The sequence below is a fragment of the Falco cherrug genome, chromosome 5 (genome assembly GCF_023634085.1).
Source record: "Falco cherrug isolate bFalChe1 chromosome 5, bFalChe1.pri, whole genome shotgun sequence".
Taxonomy (NCBI): Eukaryota; Metazoa; Chordata; class Aves; order Falconiformes; family Falconidae; genus Falco; species Falco cherrug.
The window spans coordinates 38,473,924-38,495,309 of NC_073701.1; the positions used below are offsets into that span (position 1 = coordinate 38,473,924).

General features: G+C 47.4%; 1 protein-coding gene across 1 annotated transcript; it reads right to left on the reverse strand.

Moving 5' to 3' along the window:
- Positions 1–4,022: 4,022 nt before the first annotated feature.
- On the reverse strand, positions 4,023–20,841 carry ERP27 (endoplasmic reticulum protein 27). Its single transcript, XM_055712946.1, has 7 exons — positions 20,721–20,841; positions 20,410–20,510; positions 17,377–17,514; positions 13,727–13,840; positions 10,621–10,746; positions 4,779–4,976; positions 4,023–4,067 (listed from the first exon to the last, which is right to left on the reverse strand). The coding sequence occupies exons 1-7, from the start codon at positions 20,839–20,841 to the stop codon at positions 4,023–4,025; spliced, it is 843 nt and encodes a 280-aa protein (XP_055568921.1).
- Between the last annotated feature and the right edge of the window lie 545 nt (positions 20,842–21,386).

Sequence of the window (21,386 nt, forward strand, 5' to 3'; positions counted from 1 at the left end):
AGGCACTGCTGCAGAGCCACGGCTCCCACAGCAGAGTATTTCCACAACACTGAGGGGAAAGGGAACCCCCCCCACACACACACACATCCTGCCCTCTGTCAGTTTGTATCTAGCACTTCCTCCCCTTGAAAATCAATCCAGCCTCCCCAGCCAGCTCCAGACATCTGGGCCAAGTATGTCACAAATTTGAGTCAGAGATAACACAATGGGGACAAAACCCAAACTAAAACAACAAAGAGATTGCCCCTCCACAAGATTCTGCCTCCCATTTCTACCTCAGATGCCCCATCGCAGTGTCTGAGCCCACCAAAGCTCCATTGCAGAAGCTTCTGAGCACAGGGATTAAGGCAGATCCCCTGGCTCTACGCCCACCACTGCCTGTGCCCAGGGCATCCTGAGTGCAGCGCTCCGGGGCCGTCTGTGCTGTGCAAGTCCCAAAGAGTACTGCAGAGCAGTTGAGGAGGAGGAGACTTTTCCTGTGGCTGCCTTGTGGCTCCCAATGTTGTTAGTTAGGTGCAGAGCTCTGGTAGGTGCAAAGGGTATTAAACTCCCCAGTGTACATAATGAAGCTCCTGAAAAGCTGTCCCTATAATTAGCTGTGTACACAGTGAACACAGTCACTGGGGACGTTGCTTTTGCTCCCAGGCTTGTTTGCAGAACCAGAGCTTCATTCATGTCCTGTTTTGTTTCCCTTCAGCACTGAGGCAGAGTCACGTCGCTGTGCCCAATTCCTGCAGCTGTTGTGTCTGCACAGGGCCAAGACATGAACCTCAGACGCCCACGCAGCAGGCCAGTTCCCCCCACTCTGTTTGGTATGGACCACAAAGGTGTCTGACGCTGGAAACATCTACAACACCAAGGCTCCTCACAGATGTCTCTGCAGAAGACTTTCTCACTTTACCTAATTGCAGAGAAAGCAGTACAACCCTTCCTAGGGAGGAACAAGCTATAGCCATAACAAGGAGCAATTTTCCCATAGAGGAAATGCAAGCAGAGCCCTTGCTAGGAGATAGAGTCCTACGTGTTCTAGGACTGGTAATAAAATCAGGTGTTCAAAACCATCACACACCACTGACATGGGGATGTTGAAGGCAGGTATGAGTTTGCTCTGCCTGGACTCTGGGCCAGTGTGAGGTAAGCCATCTCTGATCCTCAAAGCTGTAGTGTGTGACAGAGTCTTGGATGAGACCCTGTGGCTCCCCAGTGCTTTGGAGGGGCTGAGCCCTGTACTTAGGCCTTCACACAGTCCTAGGGTCAGATACAACTGATCCTTCCTCCACCATGCCCCTCACACAGGGCACACACAGGCCTAGCAAGCCTCATGCTTTACTCAGGGAACTCCAGCACCAAAGTCGAGGCTTCATACTCGCCCTTCCAGTTCAGCACTGCAACCTCTGCCCACCCCAGGGGCTGAGCCACCAGCCAAAAGCAGCGAGACGTTCTGATACCTTAGAGTCTTCCTGGGGCTCAGCCTTCTGCCCTCAGCCTGACTGGTTTGCTGTGGCTTTTGCACACTGAAGAAGGGCTTTCATGTACTTCTGCACCCTTCTTCAAGGCGCAAAAGCCACAGGAGCATCCAACAGGATCCAGGCATACAAATTGCCACTAGACACATGCTCATTCAAGAGGTCATCTAGGGCAGAGATTTCTCTTCCCTGGCCCTACTGATGATGAGGGCACGCTTTGCTCTGCTCACCAACAGCATCTCCTGGGTGAGCTCACTGAGCAGGAGAGAGGCTGCAGCACAGCTGTGTGATGCTACAGGCAAGACCCTCCATGCCAAGAAGTGCTGCTGAGAAGCAGTCTTCACTTGCAGCTCCACGACTAGCCTGTAAATCCAACGCATGAAAACCAGTGACAGGTATGTGACCTACCCTGAACAGTCTTATGCTTCAGAGAAAAAGACACTTGAGATGTTTGCAGAGATGGCTCACTCCAGCTGTTACGAACACTACACCATGGCCCAAACCTTATGGCCTTGTACATTCTAGCTGATGATGGTGACATCTCCACTTCTGGGACTACAGGCAGAAGGTCACTGTGAAATGGCTGCTCAGAAGAGAGGACACCCCAATAAAACAGTCTGATGGGCTGAGAGCAGGTGCTTCCGCTTTTACCAGGCTAAAGAAAGAAACATGCAGCACATAATGCCCCAAACTCACCTCTCCCTTGACATCTTCAGTGTTATTGTCAAGCTGTGTCCAGAAGCAATGTCACAGGTTCTTATAGGCCACATGAAAACGAGAGGTTAGGCAACTCTCAGCTGTGCCATGGGGACAACTGAACAGACAGAGGTGATTTGTCTTTCTCCCCTTTCCTCCCTCTTTTTTTGCTCTTTTCTGAACTGTCTCATTTAGGAAACAATTCTTGGCTATTGCACTGACCATGGAGCTCCTGAGTCCCCATATTGCCCATCACTCTGCCTCTTAGGAAAAAGCCTGCTTGAAGGGAGAGAGTTTCCCATCCTTGCCCACACAAGGCACAATCCTGAATACTGTTTTGGTCATACCACTCTTCCTTGGAAATGTTCAGCTGTTTTGATTCCCCATACCAAATGTTAGAGCACTGGGCTTGCTTTAGGTAAGTGGAGGGGAAGCAAGGGTAGAGCACTAAAGGAGATAAGTCCATCTGCATGGGAGACAGAGCCTCAGGGAGATGAAAGACATCAGCTTGATCCACGTGGAAGAGGCAAGAGCTAACACAGGATTGGCACCTGCATCTTCTTTGTACTGAAAGCCTCGGCTCTCATCATGGCGGCTGGCAGTTACTTGTGCATCCCTTCCAGCTCCTGACTTCCCCATCTGTGGTGGTGAGCTGTGTTTGCCTCATCTGCAAGAACAAATTCTTCTATTCCCAGTTCTTCACCTTGGGCTAATCTCCAAGAAATTGCTGAGAGCTCCAGATCTATGCCTCTTAGACTCCCTGTCCCAAGCCAAGTCTCTCAAGCCCTGACAGAAAATGCAGTCACTGTTTGACAACAGCATCCATACTTCGTGCCAAAGGTTGCTGAGCCAAGTATGAAGCAAGCCTACTGCATGTATCTAGCACAGCAGAACAGGGGTGGCTCATACACCTCACCTGCAAAGTCCCCATCCCCTGTACACCAGCACTGGGACCTCTGAGGGATGTCTGAGGTCAGTGCACAGACATTAGCCTTTCCCTCTAATGTAGTGTGGAGATATCCCATATATTGCAGTGCAAATTTCTACTGCCCTTCTGCCACAGCTCCCATTCCTCTTAGCCTCAGCCTGCATCTCAGGCTCATTTATTTTTGCTGCACCAGCTCAGATCTGCTGTACCCAGTACTGTTCTGATTCCCAGCCTTCACACAAATCCCTCATCCTGGTGGAAATATCTGTTGCTGGTGGGTCCCATTCCATGGTGAATGATTCTTAGCAACGAATCTGCCTCGTTAGGCATTGCAAAACTGGTTAAATTCAGAGAAAGGAGGTGTTTGAGCTTACTCTCTCAGAAATACACAGGCTTTGTCCTTAAGTGAAAGACATGGGGAGTGGGAAATCGGATATTTGCATAAAAATTTAGGCTATTCACTTTCTGCTTTATTTAGTAAAAGAAATGGAAAAGTTCCTGTGACATCAAGCAACGAATCTGTTCCTAGTGTCAGGAGAGGCTGACAGTGGATCCCAGCATGGCACCAAAAGCAAAGAGAATGGGGGAAACAGATCTCTGGAAACTACAAGCTTTATCTCTGATATTGCCATTTTGCTGTATCACCCACCCTTTGCTCCAACAAAGGTGACCTAGAAGGACAGAGTGTAGGGCAATACTAGAGCTCCTGGAGTACTGGGAAAAAAAGGCTGAAACCAACAAATAAGAAGGGAGAAGAGATTCTTAGAGAGAGCAGACAGCATGTATGTACACAGCATGAAGATGGAAATCCATGACTGACTTGGCTCCTTAACACTACTATCCCAGGAATTCCTGAGCTGTGGGGTTCAGTGAACTCTTCATACACCAGAAACATGACTCTGGTCAAAGTCATCCTGTTGGCTGAGAAAGAATCAGAGTTCCTCATTGAGAGCCGCCTTCTCAGGTTCGTCGACTTTCTAAAAAACATTAGAGGCATGAAATCAGTTTTGACATTGCTTAGTTTCTCAGCATAGTGATAAAAGAAAATATATCAACTTAAATGCCTCCCTCTGCTGTCTATGCCACTGCCCTGCCCCTATCCCATTTCAATTGCACAAGACAGGGTACTGATACACAAAGCCTCATCAGGAAGATGAGCTTTGACAGAGGGAGGATTCTTAATGCTGAATGAACATGGAGATTAAATTGTCTTTCTCCTAGCAGAGACCTTGGTAAAGTACTGAGCCCTTGTCCGGGTACTCTGTTCTGTGGTCTTCTTGATAGATTTCCTTACTATACATGCCACTGTCTCTCTGATCCTCTCTCAGGTGCTGCCATCCACCACCCCCATTCTCAGTGTTCAAAAGCACCCTTCACTGCCTCCCCAGCTGCTGTTCCCAGAAAATAGATGCCTCACTGAGACTTTCGTACAATTGCAGAGGTCAGCAAAGTCTTCTTGCTGTAGACTAGAAGACAGAAGTCAATGAAGAAGAGGCTCTGCAAAGACATCCATCTCTGCTCTAGATCTAATGCTTTTCTGATATTCAGGTGCAAATGAAAATGGAAGAGGAGGTGGCAGGGGTGGGAAGGAGTTCAGGGAACTGAAGTCATCCTTAAGACCCTTGTGAGCAAAAGCACTGTCCTACAAGATCCCATCTTCCTGTAGACTGCACAGGAGCCCCCTTTACCTTTTGCATTCTTTGTAAGAAATTATTACAGAAGTCCTGTACACCTTTGACAGAGACTTCATCCACAGTCAACACATTCTGCTCCTCATCTGGTGTGTGGAATATAGCGAGAGCTGGCAGCTGGGACTTCTTCAGTTTGAAAAATGACACTACTCGTTCATTGCTCTTCAAGTTGCTGTCTACCAGGATAAAGAGAATCTGTGATGGAAATAGGAAAGGAAACATGAGCAAAAGAGAAACTTAGAACAGATCCCCAAACAGTGATCATATGAAGATTCACAGTGTTAACTTTATAAAGAGTTAGAGAAAATGGATCATAGTCTGTTAGGACAACTTTTCCCTCTGCCACTACCTCACTGCTCCCTGCAGTTCATTTTTCTGTATTTTATCAAGTCCAGACTTAACACTACCAAACAAAACATCTGCTTTCACTTTCTTTAAGAATATATCTAGAGTATGGCAGGAAGGCAGTCTCCACTTCCATTCTTTTAAGAGATAAGGAGACAAGATGTCTTTTACCTTAGTGGCACATGTGGAAGAAGCCGACTCCTCTACTTACATGTTATTTGGATAAGATACTCACACTCATGCAAGACCCAGAGTGGCAGAGTAAAAAGGTGTTTTGGTGTGTGGAGAATCAAACTCAATTTCAAGAATGTGGGAGTGAAGTATACGGCAGCAGGAGCCTGCAAGGATAAGAATGTGCGAGCAGCAACTACAGAGGATATATTTAAGTGAGCTGCAGTGAATAGAAATGAAGATGTAATCATTTCACAGACAGGAGTTGTTGGCAAGACACCAATGTCCATACAGCCCAACTCAGTGGAGAGTTGGTCAGACCTGGGGAGAGAAACCCAACAATGAATAAGTCAATATAAGAATGAGCTACAGTTTTCTGGGCTCCCAAGTAGTCTTGGAGAGCAAAATCAAGCCAAGGATTAGGATTCTTCCGGGAAGTTCAATAGTACAGATCTATCAGAATTGGGGATCAATTCTATGATTTAATTTTAGGAGTAAGTTTCAACTGAGATCTTATAGGTGCTGTAGGAATTGGTACAAATCAAACATTTTGGAATGTGAAACCTTACCAATAAAATGTACAGGTATTTCCAAAATCTTTGTTAAATTATCTGTTAATACTAAATACAAACATTACGTATGAATTTCACAAAAGAAAATAAATACAGCAATGGAACAATTTAAGCAGTGACCTGATGAAATAGAATCCCTTGGCAGATGATATCCAAGTCAATGAAACAAACATCCAGCTAATATGTATCATTTCATCTTCTCTTTATCCTGTGCAGTATACTGAGCCTAGCATAGTCCATGTACCTATAGGCATGGATATGACTTAACTTCCCGAAGAAGAACGAAAAGTTTAAAAAAAGAAAAGTAATGCAATGTGAAGATGATGTGCCCAGTTCCCAGGCTGTGTCTCGTTTTTCTTTCTTTTCAATCAGGAACACTCACATTAGTTCAAAACTTTTTTCTCCTCTAAAAATAAACTGGATAAATCTCAAATTCTTTATTTTACTAAATTCATGTTACATAAAAAACCAAATATATCTGGAAACTTTCCTAGGCAACAGCCTATGGGAAGGAGGGACAGTTAGGCTGGTGTAAAGTTTAACTGCAGTTAATCACTGTGATACAGAAACAGGAACAACATTTCCACGGGATATGTGACATTTACCACTTGCCATTTCTCTTTCATAAGCCAACTGTGCCCCAAGGGCAACAAGCTAGTGAGCAGCCAGGTTGTGGGGAACTTCTCCTCGAGTTTTATCTTTTTGAAGGATAAAACACCAAGCTAGAGAAGGGTCAGAAATCTAAGGGTCACAGGTCTAAGAACCTGATCTAAGAGGTTTTCAGCTGGAGCAGCAAGAAAACAAAGACACACAAACAACTGGCCCGTCAGCTAGAAAGCCTGAGATACCATCATTTGCAGTTCCTGGCTTGGATCTCTCTAGTGACTCACATTTGGCTCAGAGTTACAGGGTGCCAAAGTACAGCAAAAGTTTCCTTCCCCTCTTCTTTTCCAAACATACAAGAGAGATGGCAATTTCATTTGTCCACTGTCGCTCGAAAGAAGAAACAGTAACACCTATCACGTGCATTTTAGAATGACACATTCCTGGTAAGTGCTGTGACATAGGATGAATCCTCCTTCAGCAAAAGGACAGGCCATGTATCCTATGCTGGATGTACCCCTGGGGTCCTGCCAGGGCCTGTGCAGCCTCAAAGTCACACCCATGAGGCAGTCTGTAATGTGTGTTCGTACTGAGGCCACAAGCACTGGAAGCCTGGTCTCCTCAGCAGATGGAAACCAAGCATATTATCTGTGCGCTGTCACCTGCAATAAGCTCTCTTTCAGAAAATTCTGTACACTGGTGTTGTCTTGGTGTCTTGACAACTTGATTCCTAGCCCGGTGCTTATAGAACATCAAGCTCCTGGTAAATACTAAGATATGGAATGATGTTATTGCCCAAGAAATTAAAGTTAATTGAAAGTAGTACTGCAATGGTAGACATCAATTCGATGTCACTTAGTTTTTCCTCTAACAAAGATAAACACCAAAGACAGCATCTCTAAATATTATCTTTCTCAGTTCTGGAGCCATCAATGTCTGACAAGAAAAATAAAAAGTGTATGGATGACTGTCTACAAAAGAAGGAACACTGTTCTTTCATTTCCATTGAAGATGAACTAAAGGAGTCTCACGAGTTTCTCAGAACCCATTTCTAAATGGGCCTACATATAAATTAAAAGGGACTTTGCAAACACCTCTACCTAAATCATTTTGACATTGTAAACCAGTTGTATCAGTTGCAGCAAAAGCTGTTTTTATTATTCTCAACATCACCTTATTGAAACTTCTGCAAACATCCATAAGGTACACCAGCTGTAATTCTTATGTTATACTCTGGTACTGTGGAAAGAAAACTGAAGATACTTATGCTAGTTTGGCTCAGCAATGCAAATCCTGATACTTCCTTTCCAGTAGAAAGCCTGGACTCTTGGCAGTACTTTCTTGAATAAGCACATATTTGATTGCAGTGGGATCCTTCCAAGAAGGCTTGTGGATTCACTCCTGCAGCTGCAGCACTGTCAGCTCTGCCTGTTCACTGTTATCCACCCACAACTGTTTCTCAAACTCTGCTAGAAAAGTACCATATTTCTTCTTATTCTTGTCAGCTCTTGCTGGCTTCACATCATCTAACATTTGCACTTTCCTCTCCAGGATTTTATAGCCCTCAGATTCCACAATAACATCTAGAGGAATCTAGTCTGCCTTCAGACACTCGGTGCTGCTCAGGCACAGTTCAGGCTGTTTTCAAATAACACTCCCATCATACAGCTTCATAGAACCTCCAGCTGAAAATCTCAGCTTCCTCTCAGGCAAAAATGAAAAGATCATAAACTAGAGATTAAGGGACCATAATCCAGGAACTAGCAGGTGAATCACTTCCTCATGATCCATTAACGGTTGGACTCCATGATCTTAAGGGTCTCTTCCAACCTAAACAAATCTATGATTCTCTCTCCATCAATCCAAGGAACAAGTTTCTCCCTCCTGGTGATGACAATGACAAGGACTCCTCTTCCCTCAGAGTGCAGCAGAAACGTTTGAAAGGATTTGTATCCCTTCTCCTGCTTGGGAACCCCCTCAAGGCTCTATTTGTGTTCTTCACTGGCTTGTGGAGAAATGGCAGCACACACCAAATCTCCCCACGCTGCTCTGGTACTCTGCAATTGCTGTGAAGTGCTTGTGGATGCAGTTGTACATGCTCACAGGGAGCCTGAACACCTCTCCACTGCACAGCAATGATTCCTTGCTAAAACCACTGACAGCTAACCCTGCAGCACAAACAAGCCTTTCACCACCAGCCTACAGGCTGTGAATTATTCATTAGTAAACCTGAATAAAATTCAAGTCAAGAATCTTGCATTTATTCACAGCCAACCTGTGAGCTGCAAAAAGACAAAATCTACCCAATATTTTACTTGTTTTCAAGTAAACCTGAGTTAACTTGGTAGTCTTGACAACAGATAACTCCACTTAGGAAAATGAGCCAGTGAGATTTCCATGGTATTGTGCAGTGGCTGCTTCTGAATACCCAAACTATTTCATGTCTTTCTACATGACAGAGCAATGGAGACAAACCTAAATGGGCATATCGCTCTGCTTACTCCTTGCTATCCAGATCTAAGAACCAAACAGAGGGGTCCTAGCTGTCTGTTACTGCTTTGTAAGAGAACAGTCCAACTCAGAGTGCCACTTCTCTGGGAAAAATGACTTATTAGATCCTAAGTTCCTTCATCTACATGTCCTGCAGTACCACTGCAGTAAAGTGGAAATAATTAGTCAAATCCCCACAATTTTAATCTCTATATTTTACTCTGGCAAACTTCTACACTGATTCAGTGGGAAACTTGCCTGCATGAATTAAAAAAAGATAATTTGGCTTTCTGGTAATTTATAAATCATCTGGACTTCAGTACAACATTTTATCCAATGTTTTGTGAAGTATTTTTAGGAAAATAAATCACATTTTCTCAGATCCAGGAATGACACATGAAGAGAAAACTAGATGCAGCTGCATCAGCAAAGGACAGAGATGCTCAACAGTAATGTGCTGTGTTAGAAGAGTTAGCTGCTTGAGGGAGACCTGTATCAGACTGCTGCTCATGGAGGACAGTGATAATGGTGTCACCATAACACACATCTCACATGAGATAGCTGAAATTTTTCAGATAAATGGTGTGTGTGGGTGTGTGCGGGTGTGTGTATTCATCAAAACAAAATGCTATTGAAGAGACCTTTTGACTTTGATGCATGATTTCTGCCTGGTCTCTTGCCAATGCGTGGGACATATGGCAAGGTCCAAAGTAGTCCTGCCATGAACAAGTTTCAAGACTTTTGAGAGTGCATGGTTCTGAGGTGACCCCTCCATTTAAAGATGAGGATATACTCGATTCTTAATCTGCCCCTTTGGTACCACAAACAGATGCATGCAGATGTTCTCAAACCCCAACTCTTTCCAGCTCCACACTTCTCCCAGGAAGATCTCTTCAACTGCATCTCAGCTTGGCCTTCCCTGCCACTGTGATCTTCTGCCCCCTCTCATCTGCTGTTCCCTGTTGCTCTAAATGCCTTCCCGTTGCTCCCAATCCTCCTTTGCTTGCCAGTTCCTTCCTCTGTTCCCCAGACACAAATTCCCCTGTAATCCAGCTGCTGGCAGAGAATCAGCCATAGGGTGATTTACTACTTGAGAAGCTCTGTCCACAGAGGGGTGGGGACCAGGCAAAATTCCTCTGAAAGACTTCATCTATCCCATCGCTTTAGTATCAGAAATCTGACAAAACCATTTGCAATTCCTTTAAAATAGCCCAGGATCCAACCAGAAGGCTAAGGGTTAAGAAGCACCATGACATTAATTGCTGTCTGGTCACTTATATAATGGTCCTTGGCATCTTGCAGGCTGTATCTACCAAATCACACCAGTGGAATGCAATCATCACCAGACTGAAGTGCAGCAGCTGTTTGTCATCTCGCAGTACAAAGGGACAACACTCAACCAGAAGCAAGGAAGTAACGAACGTCCTTCTGAGGGAGCAGAGGAGAAGGATACAGAGGTTATTTTCTCCACAAGGAGGCAAACTGGCAAAAGGTGAAGAGATCCAACCCATCCACTTGATTATCCAGCTAATCCTCTTTTCCTGCCATCTGGCCTTTGTTCCCCTGATGCATAGAGAAGGAGATTTTTCCATTCATGGAAGAAATCACTTTTCTCCTTTTTTGTCCCTAATGCCCCTTCTTTTTCTGTTTGGACTTACCTTCCCCTTGAAGAGCTCTGCTGCTGCCCGATACCTCCGCATTCGCTCAGGGTGCTTTGGGGACATCTTGTCTGTGATCAGGAGGAGGTGAAGCTGGAGCGAACTCTGCATCACACCTATTGCTGTCTGCCGAAAACATGGCCATCACAGAAAGAGAAACACACACAAACAAGGAGATTGAGAACATTCAGTCCACATTGGATGCAGTACCAGAGGCACATCAGTCCTCATGCTTTAGCTGAGATTTCTTTGCAAATCAGCCTCACAAGCAGAACAGCCTTCTTTTGAGCAGGAGGGATCCAGTCTGTGTTCTTTCTAGAAGCACTTAACCTCTTGGCTTTGCTTATTCCTGAGACAAGTGTCTGAAGACCACAATGGTTCATCACTGGCCTCAGGACGGTCAGTGACTAGGCAGGAGGACTGCCTGGATACAGCCAGCTGAAGGCTAGAGGGGCAAGGAGGTGAAGAGGGAAGGCCAGCACACACTGAAAATAAGGGTGTTCTGAATCACTGAGGTCCAGCACCCAGCCAAAATGGGAGCAAGAAAGCAGGAAGGATTTGTGGTGTCAGGGTTGGTGTCTCCCTTAATTTCCTTTATTTAGCAGTCAGTTGTGCATAAGATGGGGATGAGTCCAGAGTTTCAGCAGCCCCAATGCCTGGGCATTCTAGAGTGCTGAGGGTTAAAATTGCCTCTGCAGTCCCATAGTGGGAGACCAGGAGCCAGCTCTCTCTTGTTCCCTCAGTAAGGGCACACACTGGCCCTCTGTGAGATGACAGGGCTGGCACTGCCCAAGAAGCCACCACATCATCTCCAGGCACTCGCTCACTTGTCATCTTGCTTCTCCTTCTGCCCGCTTCCTGCAGCCCTGCAGCCTCTCCCTCAAATTAAACATCAGCCAGGCCAGACCTGCTGCCTCCCCTGTGCCACCAAAACCACAGACACACAGACTGTGCAGCTTGCCAGTGGGAGACGAAAGTTTCCACACGCTTCAGGAGTAATAAGGAAAGGGTCAGGGAGCGCACGCCAGCAAGGGCCATGCACTGCACAGCATCTAGCTTTTGGCAGACAGGACTCTGCCATTAGCATACTGTTTATCGGACATTTTGTATCCCTTCATTTTTCTGGTGTGCGAATGGGGCAGGGGAGAGTACAGGGGATGCAAACCAAGGCTGGAGAACATTAGAAGACCTCATGGGAGAGGATGGGGCTGAAGGTGAGGGTGAATCTGGACAGCACCAAGGGCCGTGACAAGGCTGGGCTGAGAGCAAGCAGAGCTGGAGCAGCAGTTCCTCTCGCAACTCCACTCAAAGGCTTGCCTGTCCATACAACCTTGTGCAAGAGTGATCAGCAGAGTTCATCAACACAGCCGGGTCATATCTGACTGCTGGAAAGCCCACAGGGTAAGCATTGCATAAAAATGCCTGAAGAATGTGGAAGAAACAGTAAGGGTGCCAGGATGGGGAGAGGAACTCCTAGCAGCACTCTGTGATCTGCGTGACCCCAGCCTTTGCTGAGTGGCAGCACTCTTAGATGCAAACAGCACATGCACTGGGAATAAGTATTTAGAAAAAACAAGCTATGTTAGCAGAGCTGGGAGGGCTTTGGGGCAGAGACTGCAGGAGGCACTCTTAAGTGCAGCACCTTGATAGTACTCCAAAGTGTCTGGAAAAAAACCTGAACAACAATTGTATGGCTAGTCAGGGTGGAAAGGACTGGCTGAACAGCTCAGGACTTCTTAGTCAGGGAGACAGCTTGGGTGCTGAACAGGACGCCACAGAGTGAGACCCCAAAGCATCAATAGAAATGCATGAAGAAAGAGCCATGATCTAATGAATTGCCAAAAGATGCAGTGGAGACTCCAAGGGTTCAGAAGGCCTGGGCGATTATAAAGATAACAAGAACATTCCCACTGACATGACTTGGGTGTTCTCAAAGGGCTGCAAGGACAGTGGGACAGGATATACCTTTCTGACTCAGAAATGTTCTGTGATATTGAAATGCATTTTTCACATCCCTTATCAAGATTAAAAAACAAATCCACTTTTTCTTTTTTCTTTTTTTTTTCTTTTTAAGAGAAAAACATAATATCTGCAGTATTTCATTCTAGAAGCAAAATGTTGCATTTCTAAAACAAAATGCTCTCTCTACTGGCAGGCTGCACCTGAAGTGGGGAATGTGTCAGCCCTCTTAGCTGATCCTTGTCGTCAGCTTGCGAAAGTATAGCTTTGAAACAGGTTGAGGCATTCTCCTTTGATTAAATTGAGCCTGGTCAGCACTATTGTAGCTATCCAGAAGTCTGCAAAAGACCCCATCAGCAATGATAAAGTCTCAGGTCTTGTGACCACTGGGGCTTCTAAGACTATTGACTCCACAGCAATGAGCCCAGCAAACTGCTGAGATTTTAGAGAAGCCTAAATCCTTGGTCACCCTCTATAGCAGGGAGGAGCACTGAGACCCTGCCACTGCCAGTCAAACGGGTGAGCTAATGAAGATGGCCAACATGGAAGCATCCTCTGTCTGATCTCTTTTATGTTTTTGTGGAACTGACGCATTCTGGAAAGTGATGGAGGGGATAGATAAAATTTTGCTTGGGAAGTTTCTTGAAGCTCTTGAATATGCCTTTAAATAGCTGGGCTTACATCAAGCCCTATGTGCTGGGTGATGAAGAAAAGCCTGCCTTCTGGAAGCAGGTTGCTGAAGTTTCCATGTTTCTCAAGGCTTCTCAGCCAAAGAGAGGGGATCGTGGCTGTGCAGGGTCTGTAGGCATGGCAGAACATGGCAAGTGCCCATGGGAGGAAGCAGCATTGCCAGCAGGAGTGGTAAGAAATGGAACTTTCTGCCCACCAACATCCCAAATTTACTGAAATGCTAAAGGAGTCACCATGCTTCCCTTCCTCTCCCCACCCCACTTGCACACCCCAGCACAGCATCTGCTTCCAGTCCCAGTATGGAGCAGCAGCAAAGAGCTGCATGGCTTCTCCAACCCCATCCACACTGTTGCTGCAGTCCTCACACACATGCGAGTATGCAAACTCTTGGGCCAGAGGATGCCCATGAGGAGGAGGCCAGGTGCCAGGGTGATGACTGAGGGGACCTGGTAATTACCACAGGGTTGTATTCTGTCACCAGGCGGAGCTCGTTCATCCGAATGAAACGAGTCATCTTCTCGACATCAACATCTTTGTTGTTCATATCCAGATCCCTCCGGTCATTGTCTACCTGAAGACATGCAAAGACACCTCCAGTCACAGCTGTCCTCTCCTCTCAGCACCCCTTCCAGAGGCACTGATGGCACTCACTCACAGAGACACCCACCCCCTGGGACACCTCCACCCTCTCCCCTCCACCATATAACCCCACTCTGAAGGTCCAGAGCCTACAAAGACCAGCCTGCACTTTGAGATAAGGATCTTCCACCCTCCTTCAGTCTCCCAAGGACAAGACAAACTCATGGCATGACAGAAATCCCCGAGGACTCCAGATATTCCTACAGCATCAGCTCCTGATGCACTGTAAACAGTTCTAGGCATATTCTAGGCATTGTGGAGAGACATCATTAAACAGCCTAACTCCTTCAGCTATTTTGGCTTTACATCCCTTTTTTAAATCTTCATCTGCTTATTCTGTTCCTTCTACAAGTAATAAACATTGGCATGGACCTGTATGGATTTCCTGGAAACATTGTGCAAACAGGAAATTTCTCCAATAAAAAGAGAATTTTTTTCCAGTACAGAAAAAAAAAATAGAAAATTTTAAAAACCCCAAGCCCAGCACATTTTAGCTTTAAAGGAAAACCCATCCTGCCATACACAGAATCATAGAATATCTCAAGTTGGAAGGGACCCATAAGGATCATCAAGTCCAGCTCCCTGCTCCTCACGGGACTACCTAACACTATCTCCCCACACTCCACACCCCCACCCAAATGACATGATTTTATTGAGGTTTTCATGACCTGGTGAACAGAAAAAAAACACGCAATCATTGAATGACAGCTAAACCACCTGAAAGGGCAGAGCTGCTGTGCAGTACCACCACAGGACATGACTGAGTTGAGCCATAGGGATGCTGGGCTCTGACATGCAATAGGATCAGATTCTGGGATTTGCAAGCCTTTGATACACACGTTGAACCAGGTTCCTGGGGCTGAGAAAAGATCCACATGCACACCCTAGATTTTATTCTCTGCATCTGTACAACCTCTGAAAGTGCTCGTGTTAGTTTTTCCAGTGGTGTGCAGACATCTAAAGCCCTTTTTGCTGTTCTGTGGTCATTGGCAAAGTCTTTGATCTGGTAGTGGGCCACAGCACCCTGTCTGGCAATCCAAACTGGTGCTTTTCAGACTGTGCAGCCCAATCCCTCTCACAGCTTTTCCTCCTGTGTAAAATGAAAGGGCAGCTCTATTCAAGTAAATAAGATCAGGCCAGTGCAGTATCTGGGCGGGTAAGATCAGACAGGCTTTGGGAACCAATCTAAAGCACCCTGGACTCCACAGAAAGTCTTCTCTTGACTTTCATGGGCTTCTGAAAACACCTGATTTTCGTTTTGGAATAACAACATTTTAAATCTGTACTCAACATTTATTATTTTAAGAAAATAAGGCTGGAAAACAGCCTGCATCTAACGGTTAAAGCTCTAGTCAAAATATCTGTATCACTCCATATAAATAGCTTGTTAGCATGTGTTAATTGTGCTCTTTTTAGGTCTGTCAGGTCAGATCCCTCACTAGAATAAATCTATTTCTCTCCACTATATGCAAAGAAGTCTCACTATTTGACAGCTGCCCCTTTTACTACTGTAATTATGGTTTAAACTTCTAAGCACTGTGTTTCATACTCTGCAAAAGGAAAGAAAAAATTCATTTATGCCTCCAATTCACTGCTATCCTGGTAACGCAACTTTGCATTCTTCAAATGAGTATTTTATTCCAAGTTCTTGTCTCCGTTCTTTTTTCTTTTCCTTTTTATCTCTGACCCCTTACTCCTACACAGTATTTAGCACAGAATAAAAGGAAAAATAATGTGTCTGAATAACTTAAAGACTGACAATTAGACAACCAAATCTGAACCTGACTAATGTATTAGTATCTTGGCTGATTTTGGTGGGGTTTTTTTCTATTAAACAAGAGTTCAGCTGCAAAAACTGCAGTGTAAACAAAGAATATTCAATATAATCCAAATTCCAACAACCCAGATAGCTTATTTTATCGAACATCCTCCCAATGCAGTCATCCTCGTTATCTGCCACAGGGTAAAAACAAAGGATCTTTTCAATATTTTTGGAAGAAAACCACTATGAATAAGAACCAAAACTGAGATGGGTGTTGCTTCAAATTGCAACATCTGCACATAGCAAATAAAAGGTTAAATAAAAGGACCTGCCTACCTATTGCTCACTCTTAGATCATTCTCTTTGAATTATTTGGATAATTCCAGTGGTAAACACAGTGCAGGAAATGATGAGAAAGTAAGAGGAACAAACTGGCTTTGTCCAATCTTTTTACAGCCTCTATCTAGAACTTAGCCAAGGTGCCACATTTACTTTCCCTGGTACATGTAGTTTGTCTCCCATCCCATTCTCCCACCACTACCACCCCTTGTGTGATTAGAGCTCTGGTGTCATGACACCTCATTAGCCTTTAGAACATCTCGCACTATCTAGGGCCCCTCTTCTCCCCAGATACACCTCTCTCCCCAGTTTTCAAGTGCCACACTTGTGTGAGAAGGTACAACACAAGGAAATTGATATAACCAGCAGAATACTTGCTCTTAGCTTTTGCTGGTACTCTTGAAGCAAGTACATGGCCCTTCCCAATATTGCCTCCTTAAACTCCAGCAAACATGGCTTCAGATTCAGTGAAGCACCAGCACTTATAGCTGGAGTCAACAAAGATTTTCTCTTCCACAGCATCTATTCCTAACAAACTGCAAAGTAACATTTTTAATGGGTCCATGCCCAAAGCGTATTTCGGGAATAATTCTGCAAACCAGTGTAGGAGACAGAAAAAAGCGCTTGGGATTTCTTTTGGTGGCAGAGCATCTGTAACTGCAAAGACCCAGTCTGGATCTACTTTCAGTGACGACAGAAAAGTTGTGCACCCAAGGGAGACAGCTTTGCCTGCCTGAAGTGACGCTTGGCAACATTTGACATCAAGCCTGCTGTGTTGATCCATTGTATGATGGCCTCTAGATGTTTTTCATGTGCCTCAGGAGCCTTTCCAAAACCACAGAAACCCCATCCAAGTAACACTGAGCTCCAGGCAGGTCACTCAGAGACACAGACATCGTTCTTTGCAAAGCACTGGGTGCTGGACCAGATCCACAGGCCAAACACTTAAAATAAAGAATCACATCAGGTGTAATAAATGTTGCATGTCTCAGTGAAGGGCACTCTGCAAGCGAAAAGCAAAAAAACTCTTTGGGGCAGGCAGAATGACTATCAACGGCAAGCCCTTTTTTGGCTTGCTCTGAGAGAGATAAGCTGCTTTAATCTTCTTTATCACTGCTACCCGGAAACTTCACTGCTGCACCGTGACCGCGGGCAGTTCTTAAGCACTTGCCCCGAGCCCCTCTGACCAACACCGGTGGGCAGGGGATCTTCTACACCAGGGAGTTACGCCTGTGGATGCAACCTTCTGCCAGGCAGCGTGTTTTCCCGGGAGGGAGCTACCGGGGGCCAGCGGCGGCTCGCCCCACGTAGCTCCCGGGCTCCCCGGCCAGCCAGCGCGGCGCCGTGGGTACCCCCGCCCCACGCACCCTGCGGAAGAGCGTGACGGTGTTGGCCGCCACGCCGTAGCGGGACAGCACCGCGGGGCTGCTGCTGAGGCCGAAGGGCACCTCCGGGATCCGGCCGGCCGCCAGGAGAAACGGGGACGCTTCGGAGCTGTCCGGCTCCTGCGGAGGGAGAGGAGAAGGAGGAAGGGTGAAGCGTGGGGAGAGGAGCGGAGCCTCCCCCCGCCCGCCGCCCGCCGCCCGCCGCCCGCCGCCCGCCGCCCGCCGCCCGCCGCCCGCCGCCCGCCGCCCGCCGCCCGCCGCTCGCCGCTCGCCGCTCGCACGGAGGTGGCGCCAGGGCGACACCTACCGCCCGCCCGGCAGAACCGCCCGGCCCGCGGCCCCCCCGCCCCGCTGCCCCGCCGGGGGGGCGCAGGGAGGCCGGGAGGGGGGGGCTGCCGAAGGGCGGGGGAGGCCGCCGCGAGACCGGAGAGGGCGCCCGGCTACGCGTCTTTCTCTCCCGCTGTGACCTTGCCTGCGTGGCCGGGATGCTGCAGAGGTCCCCCCTCGCCCCGCCAGCCCCCTCTCCTCCCAAAGCCGGGGAGGTCACCAAGCGCGCTGTCCGTGGCAAAGCCACAGCTGGCACATAGCCGAGGCGCTGCGGGAACCTCGCCCCCCGTTCCTCTGAAACCTCACCCCGGCACGCACAGGTGGCACCAGGATAATGCTGAGTCCTGGAGCTCAAAAGGGAGGGGAGAAACCCAGACTCTAGATGTAGCACTCTTAAATATATATACACATACATATATATACAGACATATGTGTGTGTGTGTGTGTGTATAAAATAGATACATAAAAATACAGGTTTTAAGATTACTTCGATTCTAGAGTTAGAGGTTCATAATTTTTAACACTTTGCATTAGCAGTATCCTGGTTCCTTTTAAAAAGGTGTCTTAGACATACCCTTTAAAACATAGCTAATGCAGATACGTCAAAGGATAGTAATATGCAATTTCTCAGTAACCTGAGGTCCATTCTCTTTCTAGCTTCAGCCTTAGCCCATATTAAAGTTTCCCTTGCTATTTCATTCCCAACTTTTCTTTTGATTTTTGATACTTCTACTTATTGGATTTAAATTCTTAAGACACAGTCTCCGCTTGGAAATTGTTTTGGTTTTCTTTTTAGTTTGAACCATCATCTCAGCTGTTTGTGAGCCCAGAGAGAATGGAAAACAAAATACTTTCTTCATTTAAAAGAAAAACAACTTTCCTGACCTGTTTTGGAAATGCCAGCACGTCAACATGGCTCTGGTGAGAGTGCTAAAGCCTGGGGTGGGAATAACCTTAACTGAGTTTTGCAGCATTCCTGGGAAAGCTGGGGTTTAATCAGGCCAAGCATGGCCCTTTCTCACAGACACGTGGGGTTTCTGGAGCAGTGTGCTGTTTTTCCATCATGGCATGCTGTTCCCAGTCAGGGAGGCCGTGCTCATTACACAGGGAGCTTGCCGAGCCACATACTGCAGTGAATTGAAAGGCTGCAGCAGAGAAATAATTTATGGCAAACACAGAGCATGGACATTATTTGGACGAATATACTCTCAGGCAGAGGGCCAAGACAAGCCTTCATGGCACACATACATCTTTATCTACTGTTTAAATGCAGGTCTGTCATGCGTCAGGCACTGAATGCCCAACGCGTCCCTGGCTGCTGCCTCGTGCTCCTGGCAGCTGGGGCTGCATGGCAGCAGCCTCCTGTCTGACTGATGAATGAAACACTGCAGCGGGATGGAGGCCACAGTGGCACAAGACACCACCAGTGGTTATGCCCCCCACGCTGCTTTGCCCAGCAAGAAGCCACAGTCCCTGCTGTAGCTTGGCAGGAGGCTCTGCACCCCAGGTACAGCTCTGCCACAAGCACAGCCAGCTGCCCTGGGGGAAGGAGGCGTCTCAGCGCTTTCGTTCTGCGTGTGCAGATTGCCTCACTGGTTTGCAGGGCTGTAGCACTGCAAAAGCAACCCCGGAGGAGCTCCAAATGCCTGCAGGCACCGAAGGTGAGGCAGATGGTGCTCTGTGATCAGTGCTTAGCAAGGCCCCTGGGGCATAAGCCTCCAGCACTCAGACACTGCACAGGCAGCATCATCAGTCCTCATTCTGTGGTGGGCTGTAAGATCCCATTGCCCTATACCAAGGGCATGATGCCCTCCCTAGGCTGTCCTCCAGACCCAGGCACAGGGCAGAAGGATGAAGGCATTTGCAGAAGGAGTTGTTTTCAAAAGGCTAAAGTTTTCTCTGACAGAAGCCATGAGGCTGTATGTGGGTGGGCAGCAGAAGCCCAGAGCACAGCTCAAGGAAAAGGGGGGAAAAGGTGCAACTTGGGGACCTTAAAACTAATGAGGATCCTGTCAAAGAGGCCTCTGTTTTATGGTGCTCTAACTCACTATTTTTGTCTTGTTTCCTAAGGGAAAACATTCATGCCATTTTGGGGACAAGGGGCACAAATCCATCACTCACCTTTGAATTCAATTGAATTTAGACACAGAGAGGCAGATTTCAATGGTATCAACTCTGGGGAACAAAGCAGTGAGACAGAGAAACCATGCCTACACTGTCCTGGGAGGAGGCTGCAGCCTGAACCCAAACCCTCTTGGACTTCAGAGGACCCACACAAGCACTGCTCCCTGAGACCTGGCTTCCTCAGCACCATCATGCAGGCAGTGCCTTGCTCTATCTTTACTGACTAAAGCAGACCACTGACGTTCCCACTCATGCCTCACCAACACTGTTTTTCTGCCACTTACATTCCTGTTTTGCTTCCCCTGCAGCACTTCCCTTCTGCTCCAGGGCTCCTACAAACTCCTCCACCTTCTCCCCTTGCTCCATCTCCCTTTCCACACACATACTATATTCCCTGCAATCTCTCTGTGGCGTCACCTAATACCTCCACATGTCCCTCACAGCCCCAGCAACTTTCAGGACAGGAGCTGCCTTTGGAAGGTGTTTATGCCACATCCAGCCCCACGCTCTTGTCAGGGTGGGATAGGGCTCACAGCTGGTGGAGGGTAGGTGCTGTGAACACACCTGGAAGAATCCAGCGACCACCACCTCTGCACCACCGATGAAGGCTTCAGCATCCTCAACATTGTTCAACAGGATAGGTTTCTCTGCGGTGCTGGCTGTGCCTCAAGAGGAGAGTCAGGGCTTGACAGAGGGTACGCAAAAAGAAGCTTACAGAGGTTCCCCCCAACATTCACATAAGCATCCCACCCCTTACAACCTCACCCACACATCAATCCTGCAAGCTCGACACAATGCTTGCGCAGCACACCCTGGGCGAGGACTCCCCACAGCAGGCTCAGCCTCACCCTGAGCCAGGAGGAAAGCTCACTTACTGTGTGATGCAGAGCTGCCATCTCCAGCACACCTTGCTGGGAAGCCCCTGGTGAGCAGGATAATGAAGAGGCATGGGAAGATGGAGGTGCCCATAGTGCCAGCTTGCCCTCTCCTCGTCATGCCACCCTGCTCCAGTCCTCTCCCAGGCAAGAGACACGTCAGCTGCTGCAAGGGGCCCACAGCAGCTCCTGGGGCAGTGGGAAGGGAGCAGCTGGGCCAGGGTGAAGCCTTCAGCTCCTGAGATAACCACCCAGCTGGGAGAGAGTCCCTCCCTGCTGTGCAGGCACCGGCCCTGGGAGAGCCTCACCAACACTGCCACCACTGTGCCCTCACCCACAGCACTGGCCATCTTGGCTACCCTACAGCTGTGTGACCAGGCACCCCAGTTGGGTAAGAACATCCCTCCACGCAGAAGGAGCCACTGCACTTCCCCAAGTGCTGGATCCCAGAGGCTGATGTTTGTTTGTGCTTGGCCAGCAGGGCAGCCACTGGCACATGCAGCTCTTGCATTACCTGGCTATGGGGAACAGCTGCAGTTGTAAGCATTAAACATGACAAAGCCACATTATAGCTCCCTAGGCTCATTCAGTTGCCACCTGGGATGAGAAGTGGGGGCTGTCTACCCTTGGAGGCTACCCCCATCACGAGCCAGACTTTAGGTTTCA

What these genes read in the sequence shown, in the direction of transcription:
- ERP27 (XM_055712946.1), bottom strand. Translation starts at nt 20,841, where the DNA reads ATGACGAGGAGAGGGCAAGCTGGCACTATGGGCACCTCCATCTTCCCA. An exon ending in CCGTCACGCTCTTCCGCAGG is followed by an intron (nt 13,841 to 17,376) that starts GTGCGTGGGGCG and finishes GCATGTCTTCAG; the next exon opens with GTAGACAATGACCGGAGGGA. An exon ending in TCTTACAAAGAATGCAAAAG is followed by an intron (nt 4,068 to 4,778) that starts GTAAAGGGGGCT and finishes AATGTTTTTTAG; the next exon opens with AAAGTCGACGAACCTGAGAA.